At 37.6% G+C, this 22,302-nt stretch overlaps 1 protein-coding gene across 10 annotated transcripts in view; it reads right to left on the reverse strand.

The window, feature by feature from the left end:
- GAB1 (GRB2 associated binding protein 1) overlaps window positions 1-22,302 on the reverse strand; it is a 114,725-nt gene that overhangs the window by 24,341 nt on the left and 68,082 nt on the right. For 9 of the 10 annotated variants that reach the window (XM_072755177.1, XM_072755166.1, XM_072755170.1 and 6 more), the window contains 2 exons: window positions 11,778-12,072; window positions 1,227-1,452 (listed from right to left, as the gene is read on the reverse strand). In XM_072755177.1, coding sequence (XP_072611278.1) covers window positions 1,227-1,452; window positions 11,778-12,072 — 521 coding nt within the window. Of the gene's footprint in view, window positions 1-1,226; window positions 1,453-11,777; window positions 12,073-19,308; window positions 19,521-22,302 lie in introns of those variants that run through there. The other variant, XM_072755173.1, reaches the window with a different exon arrangement.

A 22,302-nucleotide genomic window follows, 5' to 3' on the forward strand; every position in this document is an offset into this window, starting at 1 on the left:
ATTCTTTTTTTGCTCTTACAGGTAAAATCCCATTACAACAAACATGTAGAAACCCATCTATGGAATGTTTGTATTCCATTATCTCAGAGAATAATTTGCAGTAACTAAACCGTGGTTCTTGACAAATTCTATATAAAAACTGAAGGAGCACTTTGTATGATCTTAGCCCAGTAACAGACACTTTCTCCATGAAAACAACTTTTTTGGTATAATATGCTTAATATCCAATCATTCTGTTTAAAAAAATACCTTTCACATCTACTATGCAATTCATTCCCACTTTTTTATATACTGCACATCAAGGTGTAAACATCCCAACATCACCACTATCACATGGCTGCTAATGGCAGAAATGGGCTCCTGGATCTTCATTTTCTTGCTCCAATTCTCACCGTTACCTCATGCCTTCCAATTACTAAACAACAAATGACAAGGATGACCAAATTAAAATATCACACAGCTTAGAAGAAAAGAAGGGAGTAGGAATGAAGATGATGGGGAAACCAAGGATTTGGGAAAGGCTTTACGTATAATACCTTGGGACAAGCACTGAAATCCATATGCTTCTTCTACTTAAAAATGTATAAAGTCAGAGTAAGCTCTGCTTCATTGCTAGGTATGATGGTCAGAGTTTTAGTTTTGAGCGATATATTGGACCTCATAAAATTTCACTAAAACCCAATTTGTGTATCCTACAGAATTTGCTATATTGGGATTTTACCTGTATAATTAATTTCTCACACCGATCCAAAGCAACCACAACACACTCACTGCAATGGAATCGTTTTGCTTTCAAAATCTTCTAGTAGTAGGTATTCCTCTCCTTCTTCAGAAACAAAAGATGACCCTTGGCTGGTTTACAATCACATAAGAAATGGAGCAAGATCACCATTTATAATCAGTGAAATCTGTTAAGCAAGTAATACTGTGAGTCTGCAACAAAGACTATAAAACAGGAGACAGATTTCCAAGAGAGCCTTGTACGTACAAGTGTTCCTTTGCCAAGATAGTAGAGAACATGTTTCTTCAATAAATCTCCTGAATATCAAAAATGTTAGAGGAATATACCCTGAAATATAATAAGCCTAAGATATAAGCCAATATAGTTGTGTTTCTTTTAAACCTTCAAATCAAAATTTAAAAAGTTTAAAGGTAAGACTTCTAAGTGTGCACACACTACACACATACACACTCACAACACGCAGACACAGGCATCTGTGGTTTACCTGGTGGGTTCAGGCTTCTTGCTTTGACAGTTGATTAGCAAGAGGTAGTCTTGAGGATCCTCCTGGATGCCAAGAGTTTCTAGGTGTGGTGGTAGGTTAATTAGCTGATACGGAGGAGGTGGAACACTGGAGGATGAATCCACCTGGGTGGATGGTGGCGCTGTATTTACAGCTAAAGGTAAATCAGCTGGAGCTTGTATGGAGCTGCCAGGTGGCTTCACAGGATCTGCAACACCAGAATGTGACTATCATCATCTATCCCAATTAAAGAATTTTTTCTCAAATAAAGCTACTTCAAAGTTTGGAGATAAACTGTTTAAACACACAAAAGCATGATAAATCATGACAATGCCAGTTGAAACAAATACTACCTAAATAGCAACATTATACAGGTAATAATTGGCTCTTGTCAAAGAGATCTGAAGAATAGGGTTCTTTTGTCCAGAGGCTGTAATAAAGCCATGGTTAACTTTGCCTTGAACAGTCTTTAGTTTTGAGGCTACCGACAATGAAGATGTTCTATCATCTTAGCACAAGAGAGAGATTTTTTCTATGATAAAAAACAAAGTCAGGGTGCCTGGCTGGCTCAGTCAGTTAAGAGCCTGACTCGGTTTCAGCTCAGGTCATGATCTCAGGGTCCTGGAGTCAACCCCTGGGTTGGGCTCCACACTCAGCAGGGAGTCGGCCTGAGGATTCTCTCTCTCTCTGCCCCTCCCCACCATACTCTCTCTCAAATAAATAAATCTTTAAAACAAAACAACAAACCAAAGTGTTTCCCAAGCCAAGCCAACTTTCCAAGGAGGTCCATTTTATTATGTGGCATCTACAGGCACAAGGACTACCTCTTTGTCCCATCTTTATTTTGCTATTCACTGTTTTCTTCCTACTCCTCAGCAGATTAAGGAGAAATAGGTCTAATTGTGGGATTCATGTTCTGGGAAAGAACTGGTCTTTAAGACATTTCCTCTTCCCTTAGCTTATAGCCTCAAGTACCATTTACTGGATTTCTGTAAAAAATTTTCATGCAAAAGGGGTTAGCAAGTAAAGAAATAATTTATTAAGCACTTAACAATGTTCTGAGAAGACCTATGGAACTAGCTAAATTGTTTAGAGTGAAGTAATCTGAAAACAAGTTGAAAACCCTTTGACACTACCAAATAAACGTGGAGGAGCCCAGAAGAAAAAAATTCTGTTCGTCTGGTTAGGAATACAAGGCTACAAATCCAGAAAAAGATAAATGCTCATATATGAACAAACAAATTTGTTTACTGTGTCAGAATAGAAAAGGATCAGAACTCCTACACCTCAGTTTTCCTTCCATGTTGTAGGTGCTCACAACTGTTTCATTTACCCAGTGCAAACTCACATAGCACTTTCTCTATGTCATGTTGGAAGAAATTAAGGCAAAGGATACTTCCAAATCTTCAAGACCCATTCAACTGAATGTACAGTTTGGAATTTGCTCCTTAAGAAATATCTGAGCCCTATTAGATGCTAATTAAAAGTCTGAAGACTTCTTTCCGTTGGAGAGTTTAGCCTGAGTAAATAAAAGTTGAGCTAATTTCTAACATTTTTATCTCTGTTATGCTGCATGCACTGGCAAATCTTCATACAAGCTCATCTAATAAAATCGAACATTCTATGCCAGAAATTTATTACTTATATCTTTCTTATTTACAAAATGTGAGAAAAGAAAATGCTGAGAATAGAATAATATTTTGGCAGGGCATTTATGTGACATAATGCTACGATTTCAGTGGGAACTCATAAATATCTTATTATGTCTAACAGATGTTGATTAAATATAGTATATATAATATACTTATGAAATAATGTTTTACTCTTCTGACTCAATTACAAATCTAAAAGATTCATTTAAGGGAATTTTAAAGGCCACAGATTAATCAGTGACTCAGTAAATCCTTTTGGATTGTTAAACTTAATAGAACTATGAAAAATACTTACCTTTTAAAGAAAAGTCTTTGGAAAAACATATACAACATTGAGGAGAAAAAAAGCAGAGTGGTCAGAAAGCACTTACTATACCCTACAGGCTGTATTCACAAACATAATTTACATACTTCTCTTTTTTATACCACAGAGGTGTGGTAAAATTGTACAACCTCATTCCATTTTTAGTTCTGACAACAAATGAAACTCAACACTGAAAATACATCACTCCGTAAAACAATATGAGAATTCTAATTTTCCACTATAACTCCTTAAGTTTTCCAGGTGGCTATTTTTATAGATACACTCGCCCTTTAAATATTTTTTTTTTTTTTTTTTTTTTTACTTTGATAGCTATACACTAAATGAACTGTGTGATTCATCTTAGGTAGGAAAAGAATCACCCACCCAGGCAATCACATTTGTCTGACCTTGACCTTGCTTTATTAATACAATGGGACCATCTCATTTTTAACCTTCCATTTCTCTCATCTGTGAATGACTAAAGCTTTTACCCTCTTTATAGATGCAAGATTCTCTCAATATTTGGAAAAAAGAAAAAAGACTGGGATTCAAAGTTTCCTTTTTTTTTGTATTTGTTAGCGTTTTATTGAAATTAAAATAGTGTTATACAATATGCATTATTTTTAAAACTCTTTTTTCTCTTCAGTGTTTCTGATATTTGGAGCTCACTCCTTAGGAAAAAAGAATTTAGATGCATTAAACATTGAGAGAGTGTTTTATCAATGAATATATTTTATTTATAATTTATTATTCTATTCTGTGACTCATAGACATTAATGCTATTTCTACTTTCATGCTATTACATATCCTTACACAGTGAAGGCATTGGTGCAGAGCTATATATATAAACATATATACATATATAAATTTTAGTTAACAAGCAGTACAGTATTGGTTTCTGGAGTAGAATTCAGTGATTCCACATTTACAAACAACAAGTGCCCTCTTTAATACCCACCACCCATCTAGCCCACCCCCAACCAACCTCCCTCTATCATCCTCAGTTTATGCTCTATGGTTCAGAGTCTCTGGTGGTTTGTTTCCCTCTCTCCTTCCCACTCCCCCTCTCTGTATGTTCATCTGTTTCTTATTTATTACATTCCACATAGGAGTGAGATCATATGGTTTTTGCCTTTCTCTGACTTATTTCACTTCGCATAATACATACACTCTAAGAGCGCCATCCAAAAATATGTAATATCTTGATCACAATATGGGAAGGCTTACATCTACTTCTAAGAGGCAAAAACTGGAGAGAACTTGCATTATATTCACTAGCAAGCTCACGAAAGAAAAGACCTTCAAACAACCATGAAAAACAAGCCCAACCATTCTAAATAACAAGGCATACAAAGGAGTTTAAAAGGAAAGGGAACACTGCTCTACCACTTTGGCTCAGATAATGCACTGCCTTCAAAGTTTTAGTCTTTGGGGTTATTTTACGCATATTAATATTACTCAGTTCTGCACATTTTAATGTAAGCACTGCAGTGTTTCTGAATATCTTTTAAAATAGACTTAGTCTATTCGAGAGAGAGAGAGAGAGAGGCAGGCAAAGACACAGGCAGAGGGAGAAGCAGGCTCCACACAGGGAGTCTGACAGAACTCGATCCCGGGTCTCCAGGATCATGCCCCTGGCCGAAGGCAGGCACTAAACCGCTGAGCCACCCAGGGATCCTCTGAATATTCTTAATATAAAATTTCTGGTCAAAGCTAACCACCTGGTATGAAAAAAGAAACTTCTCTTCCACTTTATAAAGACGTGATTTGCCTCATTCTACCAAACAAGTAGTTGAGCAGACGACATCTGTTGCTTTCTGCCTCACCTGGGTTTCTAACTTACTGCTTAAGTAATGCTGGTATCAAGTTTCTGAGAACCAAGTATCAGTTTAGGGTTTGTTTGTGTATGTAAAATTATTCCCTACCTCTTAATTCAGAAGGCATAAAGAGTATAATTAGCATCCATTAAAGACTTCATAAGCTGCTAGAACAAATTCTTAATTTAATTTTACTAAGAAAGCTAATAAGTACTGGTAAGGTAAGCCTTAATCATCTTTTAGTGAAGAGAAGCAAATTATTACGTGAGGAGAGCCACAAATAATAATTTGGTCCACATGACCCCTAGCTTAATGCACTGTTTTATTCTATTTGGAATCATAATGCCATGGGGTTAGTGTCCCTCACAGAAGTTGGGGTGCCCACATAATGCCTCTAAACATTCAAAATAACAACATATCTACACAAACACACATATGTAGGTATATATACACATACATCAAAAGGCATAAGAGCTTAAGCCCAGGGAAGCAAATCTACTCTTTCTCATTGATAAGTAGAATATTTCAAAGTTAATGTGACAGGTTCTCTGATTTTATAACTACTGCCAATACTGTATCTAGCATTTGGTAATAAAACTGAAATACTGCTTATGTCCTTGTCAGGAGACTAGATGAGATCCTTTTCTTTCCAGATGGGCTACATTTGCTGATAGGATATTTTTGGGTTTCTACTGCAAAAATTTTACCTCTATGTTCACAATTAAAGGTTAACTAGGTCAGTGTTACTCTGTTTCTATCAATTTCTAATTACCTGGTCTATTGTCAACTTTTTTTTTTTTTTTGTCAAGAGAAGCATTTTGATAGGCTGTATGTCTACTTAGCAAGTAAGTCTACCCACAAAGAGTATGCATTATCATTGATGCTCAAGAAACCATCTCATTTCTGAACACACCATTTTTCATAGAAGAGTATTTTGTAAAAGTAAATCTGACAGATACAAACAAGAAATAGCAGTAGTTGCAATTTTCAGTGAAGCAACCTGCAATTTCTTCAACTTATTTTTTTAAATTTATTTATGAGAGAGAGAGAGAGAGAGAGAGAGAGAGAGAGGCAGAGACACAGGCAGAGGGAGAAGCTGGCTTCAAACGGGGAGCCCGATGTGGGACTCAATCCCAGGACCCCAGGATCACACCCTGGGCTGAAGGTGGACACTCAACCACTAAGCCACCCAGGTGTCCCAATTTCTTCAATTTATTTAATCAAAAATTGAAGATCTTTAATCATAGCCCAATCATAGCTCTTATTTGTCATGATTATCTCCGTAACAAGTTGTACAAACATTCTTGGGAGACTTTTAAAACCCTTAGGATGTACTGAAAATACCTTAGTTCTTATCCAGAGGTGTCATGGCATCAGAATCACTTTTTTAAAGATCTAGTACCTGAGCCCCATCTCAGGAGACTCGATGAATCAAGATCTCAAGAGCAGTAGCTTGAAAATGTGTAAGAAAACAAAAACCAAAACTGAATAAATGATCTGGTTGAACTGATCCTCAGGAAAATGCAAATGAAAGCCACAATGAGACACCACACTACACATTCACTAGAATGGCTAAAATTAATGACAGACAATATCAAATGTAGGTGAGAATGTAGCATAACTGGAGAGTCTTACACTGCTGGTAAGAAAGCAACTAGCATATAACCTATGATACAGCAATTCCGCCCACTGGTACACAACCACAAGAACTGGGGGTTCATGCCCATCAAAAGATGTAAGATACAGAAGATGAAGAACTCTCACTACATGCTACATGGAGAAAACTCACAGCCTTTTATTGGGGGGAAAAAAAAGAAGTCAGATTCAATGGTTTTACTCATACAAAGTTTACATATAGGCAAAACTAATCTATGGTTATAGAAGCAAAATCATAGTTACATTTGGGCTTTTTTTCTGAGTTTTTATTGGGGATAAAGAATGAAATAACCATCTGGGGGCTGGAAATGTTCGTTTCTTGATCTGACTGGCAGTTATACAAATTTCTATTTCTATATGCAGATATACATGGATATATAAAACTATGTTGAACTGTGCAGTTAAGATCTGTTACTTAAATTATACCTGAATAAAAAAGTAAATAAAAAGAAATTTAAAAGTTCTCTAATTAAGAATTGCTTTACAGGAAAGAGAGCATATGTATATTCTTACATTAGTTTGCCTACTTTTCTAAAGTGAAGAGTATCAAATAGGGATCTATTCTAGATAGATCTATACTACTTTTTAAGCCACTATTATCTGGGCATTTTGAGAAAAGCAACTCAACTGACTGATACAAGGCAACTTTCTAGTCTTCTACCCTGAAATTAGACCAGGAGCCTCTGCGCCAAGTTAGTTAGCTGCTTGGAGTCCTTAGGCTATGTTTCCTGGCACTTGTTTAGTAGATTTAACAGCTTCCACCTCAGTGTAGAAACAAAAATAAATCTTCACATTTCCAAGAAAAACAAAAGAAATTAGTTTCTACCCTCAAATCTGCTAAATAAAAGCATTCATAGGAACTGCACACAGTTCAATGAGCTAGAATTTAAAAACAGATTCAGCTTGCCAGCATTCTGAGTATTCAATAATAGCAGTGGTCACCTGGGGCAGCGGAAATAACATGGTAACGATATTTTGAGAGGTTCCTGGAATCAAAACACAGGTCAGATTTTTCCTCTTTCCTTTTGTTTTCAGCAAAAACTAGTTATTCTCATAGGGACTGCAGATAGTTGTTTTCTCAGACTGTAATATCCAAGCATAGGATATTTCTTCCCACATCTAGGCTGACACGAGTATAGTGAAACACGGTTTTGTGTCATTAGTTTTAAGCCCAGAGTGAAAGCATACTCAGCTCTGAAATGGGAAAAGCACATGGCTCTAGGGACAGATCTAGGTAAAAACAAAAACACCTATTATTTAGTGATTGGTGGTGAGATCTTTTTGGAAGCAAGAGAATATAAAGTAGGTGGTAAAGTAAATAGAAGAACACACGTAATTTGATATTTATCTTGTCATATAAACTGTATGAACGTGATCACAAAGGATAATAGCAGTTCTCTGCAGTTTAGAATTTGATATAAATCTTACAGATACTACAAATGAATAAAGAAATACAGTGGTTAACTTTAAAGCCTTTTTACAGTTTTGCTACTATGCACGAAAAATCAAAATTATACAGTAAAATATTTTTGTGGCTCCTTGATACTATACAATGAAGGACTGTTCATCTTTCAATGATTTAGGACTTACTGATTTATTTACAACTTTATGATTTAAGAGAAGCCCAAGTCTTCAACATCATGGTAAGATATTTCAAACTGTGGCTATTTGGGAGAAGGCCAGGATGAACTTGTAAAAAAATCCATATTGTAGAATTTAAAAAACAATGCAGTTGCATTTAGATATAGCTCGTAAACTACATTTAGAAAGTACTGGCAAGGGGCGCCTGGGTGGCTCAGTGGTTGAGGGCCACCTTCAGCCCAGGGTGTGACCCCAGGGTCCTGAGATCAAGTCCCCCATTGGGCTCCCTGCATGGAGCCTGCTTCTCCCTCTGCCTGTGTCTTTGCCTCTCTCTGTGTGTCTCTCATGCATAAATAAAATCTTAAAAAAAAAAAAAAAACACTGGCAAATTGAAATCCTTAGTGGCTTGTTTTAATGAAGAGATGAGTTATGGTTAGCATAGCTGTTTTGGTAACCAACTCATTATATGTATCAAATTTGATTAATACTATTAATTTTCTTACAGTCTCCCCTTTATTGATATTGTGAAGATAAAACATTCACAAATAGAGAGTTTCATTCAGGGCAAATGTACTTTATCTGTTTTAAAAGGATTTGGGAGTTTGCCCCCCTCCTTATATAACTATGCTTATAAAGTGAAAAATAGATATTGTGGTTGATTCTGGCTACTAATATCAATTAAAATGTTCCACTAAGTACAAAATAAAGTTCTTAGGCCATTATCAGCTACAGTCAAGAGCCATTTAAAACTACCTAGGCTTTTCCTGACCTTCTTAAAACTAAATTAGCTGCTATCTGTCCTTATTTATTTCTTCTTTACCGGGATAGTTATCCACCAGTATTACAATTCCTAGAGTATTTGCCTGTCTCTACTAGACTGACTGTAAGCTCTATGAAGGTAAGAACTGCATTAACACAGTCCTATAGTATCATACTTTAATATAAGTATATAATTATACTTTAATAAAGTATGATTATGTATCCTATATATACATATACATGTACACACACATATACATACGAGCACACAGTATGTATCTTGGACTCATCAACTGTATGAATTATTCTACATATGAATCCTTCCACATCAGATGCTCACTCAGTTCCACATCTGTAATGTTTACCATCTGCCTCCGTAAGTTGAACAAATGTCCAAAGCCTAGTAGAGTGCTGGCAAATTCAATAATTTGGCCAATTAATGAACCAATTTTCTAATGCTGACAAAAATTTCTTTCTTCTCAGAGATGACTGGGTGTTCATCAAACTCTCAGATGAGGAGAGTCGTTCTAAGGTGGACAAAAGGACCAGTTTCATGACTTGAAACTTGCAAAATTCTCAGATACTTGTGCATTCAAAACCCTTATTCTCAACTCTACCCACCCCTGAATGAGCTTTCAAAAACTAAACCTATTCCTTGGCTAAAGAATGTATCTCTACGAGGGTATCTCATTTCCTTTGTTAATTGTATTTAGGAGAATTATACAGAAAACAAAGACAGATGGAAGAACACCTACTGCTTAGTCTTTCAGATCAGCTGAATCCGTACAGGCACCAACGAGGACAGAGGACATGAGGACACTCCTACTTTTATGTCACTAGACATAAAAGGACACCCCTACTTTTATGTCACTAAAAGCAAATTCTAAACTGAAAAGGTAGCAGGCAAAAAGAATATCGACCAAAAGAATATACAAGGACTTAAATTATTTTAACTGAAAAATCCATCCCATAATGAAACTAATGTAGTAATTTAATCCCAAAATTATCATTACTGAATGGTCGTTAAGTAACCATTAGAGAGCTATCTCATTTGTGACTTTCACTTTAAAATCCTCCACTACACTCAAATATAGACTATATATGCAAGAAGATAGGAAAGGAGTTTAAATGGAGTTAGAAGTAATACTCCCACACCCACTTACAATGTGAACATATTTAGTAACTTCACAAAAACCACCGAAGCCTTAGTTCCACAGTTCCACACGTGAACAATTTCTTGAGGCTCTCAATCACTAGAGCTCTGTTGAAAAGCTCGAGTTCATTAGCTGCCTCCTATCTAAACTGAATGCCTCCTTTCCTGTCTCAGTGCTGCCCCCTCAGGATTCTGGATCCCCTCGTCCTCGTCAAGGGGTTTTCCCCACCCCACTGGGCCAATCCCAGTCTTGGAAGGCTCCTTCTTGTGGGCTGCTGACTGGCCAGAAAGGAAACAGCAGGCCAACCGGAGCTAATTAGAGATGATTGCTCTTTCACTTCAATCCAAAACTTGATGTTGATTATTGACGCAATTTTTCCAGCCTTCACTGAACCTCTAGCACTCCTAAATATAGATATTTGGAAGTGCACACTGTAAATGTGAACATAACCATGAAGATGGTAAGGTTAAAGGCCGCAGGTCACCTTTATTTCTGACTTTTGACTTTACAAACCTAAATGTGTATTGCAGTCCCCTAGGTATGTGTTTGTTGAAAAGAAAGAGAAGTAGAGAGGTTGACAGGGAATAAATGGTCAGAACAGCTATATTAAAGCACCTGAAAAGGAATTCCACTTGTAGAATTCTTCATGAAACTTCAACCCACTCAGGTCTTCCCAGGACAGGCATTCTAAATCTCAGCTCCTCAAGCAACTCTCCCCATTCCCTTATCATTCACAGCCCCCTGCTCTAGAGTCAAGTAGGATGCTGTTCTATCTCTGGGTCCCTGCACTCCCCTTGCCCCAACACCTAGAGAGTTCTGTATCCCTTTTTTCACTTATGTAGAAATTCTACTTCCTTCAAAAGCCTACAGTTTACCTGAGAAGCTTTTCTTCACTATGTCTTATCCAAACCTTGAGCCCCATCCCCCTCCATGCTCTTTTTAGGACCTCTGTGTTAAGGCAACTCATTTGTTACTTATTCATCATGTTTTGTGACTGATCATCACTTGCTTTTCATAGGTACTGGTAATCATTTTGGCTATTTCCTAACTTCATAATCCAATATAGTTTTTGTTTTGTTTTTTAAAGATTTTATTTATTTATTTATTCCTGAGAGAGAGAGAGAGGCAGAGACACAGGCGGAGGGAGAAGCAGGCTCCATGCAGGGAGCCCGACATAGGACTCGATCCTGGGACTCCAGGATCATGCCCTGGGCTGAAGGTGGCGCTAAACCACTGGACCACTGTGGCTGCCCTAGTTTTTAAAATAACATCTAAAGAATACAGCCACATGAAAATGATGTTTTTAATAGGTGAAAAATAGTCGTACATCAGCAGCACTATAAGGTTCAACTTGATATATATAGACTCAAGAAATGCTCTTAAATAAGTATGTCTTCTTGTCATCTTTTGAAGACATTTATTTAGACACTGGCCCATAATGGTTAAATCTCTCCTAAAAATTTCTCCCCAAACTGATTCCAAATGTTGTTAGCTATTATAAAAAATAAAATATTATATTGTATAACTGAAATAACAAAGAATTTTATAACTGTTCTAAAAATGCAGTAATAAAGGAGAACTCTGGCTGAATAATAAAATCTTGAGCTTACCTTCTTCTGTAGGATTAAACCCACAGATGTCACAAATACAACGAACCCACTTATTCATCTCTTCCTCACTGTCTGCTACCAAGTAGAAAATTCGGTCAATGGTGTTGATATCAAAAATGTAGCTGTTTTCAAACTCTTTTTTGTTAAACGTCAATCCAGCATCAACTTGTTGACATAAATTTAAATCAATAATACGGATAGGCTTCTTGGCATGATCATTTTTGTAGTATTCCAAGACATCTGGATCTCCAGTTAAGCGACCACTGCGTAACACAAACCATCTCCTCTTCCATGCCTAGGAACGAAACAAAAATATCCATCTAGTATTAATTTATGACATTTTTCAAGAAGGTGCTCACTTATCAAACCAATTTTACAAATACATTGTGCAGAGAAAGTCACGTGTTTTATTATTATTTCCACAGAATAATCTACCACTCCAGCAAAGTTTACTGATGCATCAATTAATAGTGTGTCTATATATACACATTTATTATTTTTATTAGATTTTCTAATAGAATACTAGAAGATATTGATTGATATTAGAAGATATTATACTGATATGTAATATCAAGTCAACCAACCAAGGAATACTTAGTTTTCATTAAATATAAAAAAGCAGTGATTCCAACAAATGGTGCCAAGAAAACTGGATATCCACGTGTAAAAGAATGAAGTTGGATACTTTACATCACACAGAAATAAATTTAAAACGATCAAAGACCTAACCATAGGAGCTAAAACTATAAAGCTCTTAGAAGAAAATATAGGGAAAAGCTTTACAACATCGGATTTGGCAATGACTAACTGGATATGCCACTAAGAATGCAGAAGAAACACAAAAGAAAAAATAGGTATATATCAAAATCTACAATTTATACACTGAAGGACTTGATCAATAGAGTGAAAAGCCAAGTCACAGAATGAGAGAAAATATCTGCAAATAAATTCTCTGATAAAAGACTGATTTCTATAATATATAAAGAATTCTTACAACTCAATAACAACAACAAAAACAATTTAAAAATGGGCAAAGGACTTGAACAGATTCTCCAAAGATACATAAATGACCAATAAGCACACGAAAAGATGCTCAATATCACTATCATTAGAGAAATGCAAATCAAAACCACAATGAGATACAACTTCATACACATTAGGATGTCTGTTATCAAAAAAGTAGAAAATAACAAGTATTGGCGACAATGGCAGAAATTGGAACCTTTGTACACTGCTGATGGGAATGTAAAATTGTTTCCATAATAGTATGGAAAATGGTATGGCAGTTCCTCAAAAGATTTCAGTTGTGAGTAAATATCCAAAAGAACTGAAAGCAAGGTCTCAAACAGGTATTTGTACACCCATGTTTATAGTAGCATTATTCACAATAGTCAAAAGGTAGAAGCAACCCAAGTGTCCACTGATGAGTGAAGAAATTAATAAAATGTGGTGGTATATAGATACATATGGAATATTACTCAGTCTTAAAAGGGAAGAAAAATCAGACATATGCTATAACATGGATGAATCTTGTGACGTGATACTAAGTGAAATAAGCCAGTCGCTAAAGGACAAAAAATTGTATGACTCCACTTATATGAGGTACCTTTGGCAATCGAACTCACAGAGACAAGCAGCAGAATGGTAGTTGCCAGTGGCTGGAAGGCAGGGATAAGGAGTTAGTGTTTAGTGGGTACAGTTTCAGTTTGGGAAGATGAAAGAGTTCTGGAGATGGACACTGGTGAGGGTTGCACAACAAAGTGAATGTACTTCACGCCGCTGAAACTACACTTGAAAATGGCTAAAACGGTAAATTTTATGTTAGGCATATCTTGCCACATTAAAAGAAAAACAATAACTTTCTTCATGCCTTAATATCATGCCATAAAGAATAAAGATACTTCATGGGACACCTGGGAGGCTCAGTGGTTGAGCGTCTGCCTTCTGCTCAGGGTGTGATCCCAGGGTCCCAAGATCAAGTCCCGAATCGGGCTTCCTGCATGGAGCCTGCTTCTCCTTCTATCTATGTCTTTGCCTCTCTCTGTATCTCTCATGAATAAATAAATAAAATCTTTAAAAAAAATATAAAGATACTTCAAAAGACTCCTTCGTATTTTAAGCCACAGATCGATCTCTCTCTCTTTCTCTCTCTCTCTCTCATCTCTTGGGGTGGTGGGGCATAAGTAGCAAGGAGGAAGGGGAAAGGGATTCAGAAGCTTTCCTGATTTCTCAGCTGAAAAGCAAGCAAAGAAATGGACTATATGTCCTTCTGGACAGTCTATTTGTTCAAAGACCATATGGATAAGATCTGTATTCCCTGAGTGTAGGCTGCAATTTTCCTTCTCCTTTCTCTTTTTCCTTCTCTTCCCAACAAACATAGTGGCAATCTGGATACCTACTCACAACATACTCCCTCCGCAAGATTTGGTAAATTTTGAGTCTGATGCAATGCCTGAATCAGGAAGCCTAGAATTCTTTTACTATTACTCTCCCTGAAATCTACATTGATGAAATAAGAAAAGCAGAACCAAATAACTGCAACAGTCTGCTTCAGCAGTCTTTAAACCCAACAACTCTGCCCAGAAACAATACTAAGCTTTACTCCTCTTTGAACGTCTTCCTCTTGGAAGAACTTGAACAACTATACTCATAACTGAATTAACTTGGGTGATAACTTTAGGTTCAACATTTTAATGGAGTATTTAAATTGCATCCATTCAAGGAAATGGTAAATCAGCCAGTTAATCATTCAGCAAGTTACTGAGTACATTGTAAATATATGTAGGAAGAAATACAAGTAGGTAATTCATGATGGCCACTCTCAAGGAGTTGACTAATTATGAAGAAATATTTACTATGCATGAAAATATCTGAGAATACAGCAAACCTGGCCAAGTATCTGCAGAACTATCGCTAAATGGTGAGGCATTCCTTCATGGAAAAACTAGGTGCAATCCTTCAACAAGATTAGTAGAAATATCACAAAGGCCTAAAAATATTATGTAGTTCTTTAACATCATCAAGGTTTTCATGAGAGACTCCCCTAACTCTGGGAAACAAACGAAGGTTGCAGAAGGCGACGTGGGTTTGGGGGGATGGGGTGACTGGGTGACAGGCATTAAGGGCGGCACATGATGAGATGAGCCCTGGGTGCTATACTGTATGCCACCAAATTGAATTTAAATAAAATTTTAAAGAATAATGTCATCAAGGTTTTAAATTAACATCTCAGTCTCACTCTAGCTCCAAGTAAAGAGTAAACTATTAGCAGCATCCAGGGAAAGGCAGTGGAGAGTTCTTACAGATGCTTTAGATAACACTGAAAAAAAGCATTAGCGTGTTAATTCACATGAATGTAGCACTGCTTTCTGGATTACAAACATCCACTCAGTTAATACATAAGACATCTATTTATTTCAAAATAAATACACGTCATCTCTTAATAAAGTTATGCTTCTATGGATACCTCCCTCTCAAACAGTATACCTTGTAAAATGTAATAGAGAAAAGAAAATACAGTATTATGTCATTTATCTAGGGCCATCAAGGAATCCTATCTTTTAGTAAGTGATTTCTCCAGATAGTGAAGGTTCCATCTTTAAATACAGAAATGACTTTTTAAAACTTTAATGACTTGCATGGAAATCTCTCTAAAATGCCTTACGACATAAGCCATTGAACATAATCCATCCATTCCCCAATGACTCAGACCAAGTATTCCAGCTCTCCGAGGCCACTGACCTGTACTGTACGGAGGATCACCTGCTCCTATACTAAATAGTGCCATGCTGCCGTGCTTGTCTAAGTTCATCTATAATCTTTTTATTATAGTTAGGCTTATCAATTGTCACTGCTCTCTTCTAATAATACAGTTAATAGGATGCCAAACTGTTTCCTGCCTCAGAGACTTTGCGCATGCTTTTCCTGAGTCTAGTATGTTCTTTCCCTATCTTCGCCAGGCTATGACCTTCTAGGCCTTCCCTTCCCAACGACCCCCAATGTAAAGTAGGGAACAGTTTTAGGGACCTTATTACCTATGTAATATACTTTATTACCTATGTAGTGATTATCGTCATCATTTTGCAATTTTAATTTTCTTTGTATTTATTTACTACCTAATTCTCTAAGCAGACTGTGAAGTCCATGAAGACAGTGACCATTTGTCATTACATACTCAGTGCATATATAGCACAGCATCCGGTACAATTGAAAGAATTCCCCTAAGACTCTATGGTTGTAAAATTTTGATCATATTAGATTAGGCAGATGGGCCACGTTGAATAGAAAGGTGCACTTTCAAAAACTCTTCCACTTGAGAAAAAGAGCTCCAATACTGAACATATATATAATAAATAAACATAGCTAAGAGCTTTACCAAAACACATGCACAAAACACCTTAGGAGAACAACAGAAAAGAATGGAATGTGTCCTTCTGCTACAGCTTATGTGTCACTCTGTCTTCCAGTTAACGGTGGCTCCCCTGCCCTTTCTTTGCTTCTCTGCTCAAATGATACTGTTCAAATTTAGAAGGCTCTTGGAAACTAAAATAAATAGCCAAGAAATGAGTAGCAATCAATCAGGGTGCAGTAGATAGGTTGCACTAGCGATTACAGAGGATAAGAGATGAACTCTTACAGCAGGAAATTACAACATTAAAACACAGACTTTAGCCAACAGCACCTGCCACTTATTTATTTATTTTTAACATGGTCCAAATGTGAATGTTTGTCTCAGTCACAAAATGAGTCACTCTCATTGAATCTGGCACAGATTAAACTGGAAAACAAAAGCAATTACATAAACTACACACTTTAATAAGGCAGATACAAAGGTTCTCTGGATTATGGTACAAAGCACAATTTAGCCACGGAATAAAGCTTGATGCTCAACAAGAGAACTGACATCAGCACCCTTGCTAATCACAGCACAAAAGCTTCTCTATGTTTTGTCAGAGTGCAAAACGGGCCCACATAAATCAGTCTTTGTTATCTGAAAATATCTGGGATTCTTAAAGTTTGCCCTATTTTTATCCTTGCTGCCTTGGTAGCCCCATAGAAAGCTGTACGTTGCCTCTCCAATCCTGCAGCAGTAACAGACAAAAAAGGGCAAGTTTTCTAGAAACCTTCAAAACCGAACCGTCAAAGCAATTTTAAACAAAATTCATGTGACAAATAATTTTCACACTGGACTTCCATTACAAGAAGGTTTGCTTGAGAGGAACAATGCAAATTTACTTTGTTGTCTTTTCTTATATGCAATCATCATTTCAATTTTAAGTTGAATAAATGATGCAGGAATAAGACTTTCTCAGCAGGTCTGCATTTTGAAGTAGCTGTAAAGCACCCTACTCTAGTGCCATTGTCTTATGCCAGGGTTTTAAGAGTAACTTTGGCTACTACATTAACGTCCAAGGAGAAGAGACTACATATACAGTCCATGGATCCCAGTGGAGATATATTGATATAAGATACCAAACTAGATATCCATAAATAATGCTTGGAGTATTTGCTCTGCCGTTTACCCACTGCCTGTGTTCAGTGACCGCCGACAGGATAGGGCACACAGCGCCCTCCAAGCCTCTCCCTGTCTCCCCGGCCTCACCTCTTGCCTTGCTGCCTTCCCAACACACCAGAAATGATGGCAGTTCCACTAACACTCTGCTTCTGCCCTGCCTCTGGCCCTGACGATGCTGCCCTGTGACACATAACCTACCTCCCCACACTCAGCTCAGACCCCTCAGGGCACCATCCCTGAATGGGCTCCTCCACACTCCCCATTTCCACCCCGATCCTAGTTATGGTGTTTGACATGTCTACAAGTGAGTTTCCTGAGGGCTGGAGCCATAGTTTTGCACCTTTCATCTTTCTTTTCCCACTGCCCAGCCCCAAGGAGGTGCTCAGTCTACATCTGCTGAATACGCCAATCAAAGGAGACAAGGATAAAAACATGGAAGTTCTTGCATTATCTATGTGTTATGGGGATAACGACATAACTGCAACCTGCCCCACCCATTTATAAACAAATTGTCAGGCTAGGTAGAGGTGTATAAGCTTCATTTGTCTTAAAAACTCTACAGATACGAGAGGTATTTTTAAAACTTAATTTTAAAGGAATTATTCTTTTACATACTTTCTGTACTTAAGCAAATTATGTAAGTTAAACTGATAACAGGGTTGTCACATCGAATCAGTCTTAAAATAGGTTTATCATACACCCTACAGAGTATGGGTATCAACCCATTGCCTGGAAACCACAGATGGAGTTCCATTATCTCATGGGGAGAAAAATAAAATCTCAATCCAGATTAGCCTCAAACCATTACCTGCAATAATATTAATAAATTCACAAAATAGGACTAATTGGCCCAAAATGGCAAATGGGCTCTGTGTTAAAGAAAAACACTATAACTGTTGCTCTGTTTTCTGACTTCTCTGTGGTATAACCAATCAAGAACATGCATGCTGTAAATGCTTGCCAAGACTCCCTAACCCCTTTCCTGAATCCTTTACTGGAAGAATTAATTACTAAAGAAATAATCAATATACAGGTGGACCAAAAAAAAAAAAAAAAAGAGGTCAGGGTGGTTCAGTGATTCTCAACTCTAACTGCTCATAAGAAATAACTGGAGAATCTTACTTTAATAAAAAATGATGCCTAGGGTTACTGAGTACAGTAATTCAGTAACCTCATCTCAGATAGATCGTCGGTCTGGGGCATTAGCCCTGGCACAGGCGTAGCTAGTTGTAAATGCTCAACAGATGATTCTAAAGTGCCCCCTAAACTGAGAACCGCTGGTCCAACCAATAGGCAGAATTAGGTTGCTCAATGAAACAGAATTTCAAAAACCATCAGAGCTCCTTTTAAGCTTATTTCTATCGAATTCCCCATGCCTTCTACTGTTGTCAGTGAGGTTAAATAGATCTCCCTACTTGTTTTTGTTCACAATATTTATCCCACTGGCAAATGTTTGAACTCCTTTCTACTGTTGGAAACCTAATCCATTCTTTAAGATTCTGTGCAAACCTTCCCCATTCCTCTCACCTTCCCTCTGGACTCTTGGCAATTCAGCAGTTACTACTCTGAACTGTCTCTTACATTGCTATGGGATAGTGTGGAACCATCTGTTATTTTGCTACACACACTTCCAAATGTTCCAAACGCTTATGAATTATTTCCCCAACTAGACATCAAGTTCCTTGAAGACCAAGACCATTCCTTAAATTTTTCTGTATCTGCAACAACACTTTACACATTGCGAAGCCCTCAAAGCCTTGAGGGGATGCTTTTGAAGTTTTCTGTTCATCAGAATGATTGCAGAGAGTCAGTGAACTTAGATGAGAAGATCTCAGGGAAAGAAAAAAGTCCAAAGTTGCTATTAGGGTAAAGTGCAAACTCCTTTCATAGGATGACATACAGGGTTCTCTAACACCATACTTACCTGCCACTCACTGCCCCCCCTCGATCTCTCACCTCCACAGACGACTGCACCAAACACCCACACTCTGTTGTTTTGAGTCTAACACATCTTACCTCTCTCACCCAATGGGCTCCTGCCCATTCTTCAAGACCAAGCTCAAGACCTCTTCTTCGAAGCTTTCCTCAACTCCCGCCTAGTTAAGGGACCTTCTGACTACCTTCCTCTGAACTCTCAGTACACAGGTCCCAAGCAGCCCATTAACCAGCCCTTAGAGCACTTGAGAGAGAAGTCTGATGTCTGAATTTAGGTCCCTGATCGTTGCCAAACCCTAACAAAGTTTGCCTTGATGTGACAAACTGCAGAACAGCACTTTCTACTTTCTTGAGCCAACTACCCAAGAAACATCACCATGGTAATTTTACTAACCCTGTATCATCCTTGAAAGCTGGGAAAGAAAAGACAGTGGAACTTTCTTATTTGAAATCTCTTAAATGATACTTCACAACTGACAGTTAAGGAAAGAAGATCATTACCATGAATTCTTTGGTAGAATTCAAAAGTTATGTATGATCTCCGAAATCTGTAAAATGTTAGTGCTGAAGATATGTTTCATAAGATGAAAATGCCATTTTTGATAAGACAGACTTTAATCTAAATTTCTTCATTGGGGTAAATGGTTAAATTAATGATGAGACATCTATATAGTAACAAATTGATGCAAAGCACTTAAAACGTGAGATAGAATCTATATATGAAAAATGTCCACAAGATAATTGTCAAATGAAAAAAAAAAGAGCAACCTGCGGAATTAAACATACAGTAGAATTTCCATTTGTCTGACATTATTGTGTGTTTGTTTGTACACACAAACTATGTTTAGATAACATGTGTCTGGAAGGAGACACACTGGAAGCGTTAATTGCAGTTAATTCCAGAAATAGGGATGGGAAGGTCAGACAAGTTTCCTATTTGTATTTTACATACTTTTGTCATAGTCTGATTTTTTTCAAGGAGCTTCCACTTATTACTTCTATAATTTAAAAAACATTACATGCTTAAAAAGCTTACAGCTAAAAATGCTCTAAAAAAGAAAGTATTAATATTTAAAAACTAAGGAATGATGTACATAAAACAAAAAAGTTTATATACACATGGAAATACATACCTTCTTTTCTTTACTCTGAAATTAGTGAATGAATTTAGCCTTTCTTTTAAATATAGAATTCCAGGATACATCTGGAAGGAGTCTTAGTCAGGAAATAGTTTAGACAAAGTATGACTACTTTGTTTTAAAGACTGGAATTTAGGGGGTTAAAAAAAAAAAGGCAAGTAGGGAATACTTAAAAGACTTCCCATAAAATCTGGTGATTGTAATATTCAAATTATTTTAATTTTCTTTAAAAATCATGTCAGTAAATGGTAATGAACTAAATATCTAAATATTAAATATCTAAAATAAGCACTTTGGGAATTACCTTACCTATTAAAAAATACTGGATTTCCATAATAATACAACCAGGGTAAATAAAATAAAGAAAAACAAATTAGCCATGAAACAGGGACAAAAGAGAACCACTTGCTTTAAAAGACTTGAGTTGTTTTCCAGGAAGCACCATCTTTTCTCACAGAGCAAAATAAGGAAAAAACAGGCTCGGTGGAAGTTTCCACTCCACTGGCTCTATCATTATGATCATCTGTTCCAAACACACACAAGCCTAAAATTTCCTGTTTTCAAACCATTGTCACCATTTTCTAGCCTGGTGCTATCTGTGCTAACTTTAGCTTAGTAATATAAACAAAAGAATACACCAAAAATAATGCGGAACAATGCCTAGATGTAGGCTAACAACTGCTCCACAAACCTCTTAATAGTTTACATATATTGCCCGGACAAAGACAAAGTAGCTGGACCTGAAACAACTTCATAATAGCAAAAAACAACAACAACGAAACCAAATTTTACTCAGAAATCAATACTACAGTACCTGAGGGGAAAAAATCAGGGAATTGTAAGTCATTAATTAAAAGTATGTATCATTTACTTGTAGAAATCACTGTTAAACTGATGTCGACCTCCAAGCCCTGGCATCCGTCCTACAACAAACAAACAAACAACAAACAAACAAACAAACGAAAGAAGCCAAGGCGGAAACTCCTGGGTATTTAACGTACACAAAGCACTTCTTACACCTTTTCTGGGTCACAGGCCACTCGGGGAATCTGATAAAAGCAATCAAACTGTTTCTTAGAAAAAGGCACAGAAATGACATTGTACACAGTTTCAGGGGTCCATAGGACCCCCGTGGCTCGCGGTAAGAAAGCCGGAACCAGAACAACACTTCAATACTGGTTACTACAAAGAAGAGTTTGGTAGAGACCTGGGCCCCAACCAGGGAAACCCGTTCCTTCAAGCCCCAAGGGGACGGAGGTCACCTGGGGCGGTGACTGCTGCGCGGGGCAGGGCGCAGGCACTGTCACCTGTGAGGGTTCCTTCCTGGAGCTCATCACATTCTCAACGTCAGGACTGCAAGGGCAGCTCTGACTGGGGCTTTTCTGGCTTCCTTCCCCTGACCAGGAAGAGGCTGAAAGGGGCAAGGGCCTGGCTCTGTAGGTCCAAGAAAAGTCTGCAACATCCTGAGTGGCCGAGGCGAAGGCCTGAGGGACGCAGAGCTGAAACCGCACCCGGAAGAAAGACTGCCGGCCCGGGGTTTCCTCTGATTGCCCCTCTTCTCTCCACGATGTGCTTTAAGAGTCAGGAAGCTCATACCAGGATGCAGTCGTGGGTGAACGGGGTCAGGGCGTCCACTTTACCTCCTGGAGCAGGGCTTCAGCCCTGCCTGACAAGGTAGCTGGATTGCCTCGGAGCAGCGGGTGCTCCTGAACTCTAACAGGGACCTGGGACAGTATCTCCTACGGATTTGATATTCTGGACATTCCCTGTCCTGCATGAAACTAAACACAGAGCAGGTAATAAATGCTTGTTGAGTGTAACTGAATTTCAAGACATGCTTACGTGAAAAAAGGGAGACAATAAAAAGCGAAAAAAAGAAAATGTAGTTGGAATCGTACGTAATCCGGCCAGTTAGAGATTCAGAAAGGGAGCCACA

This window comes from Vulpes vulpes, chromosome 4, assembly GCF_048418805.1.
Source record: "Vulpes vulpes isolate BD-2025 chromosome 4, VulVul3, whole genome shotgun sequence".
NCBI classification, from domain to species: domain Eukaryota; kingdom Metazoa; phylum Chordata; class Mammalia; order Carnivora; family Canidae; genus Vulpes; species Vulpes vulpes.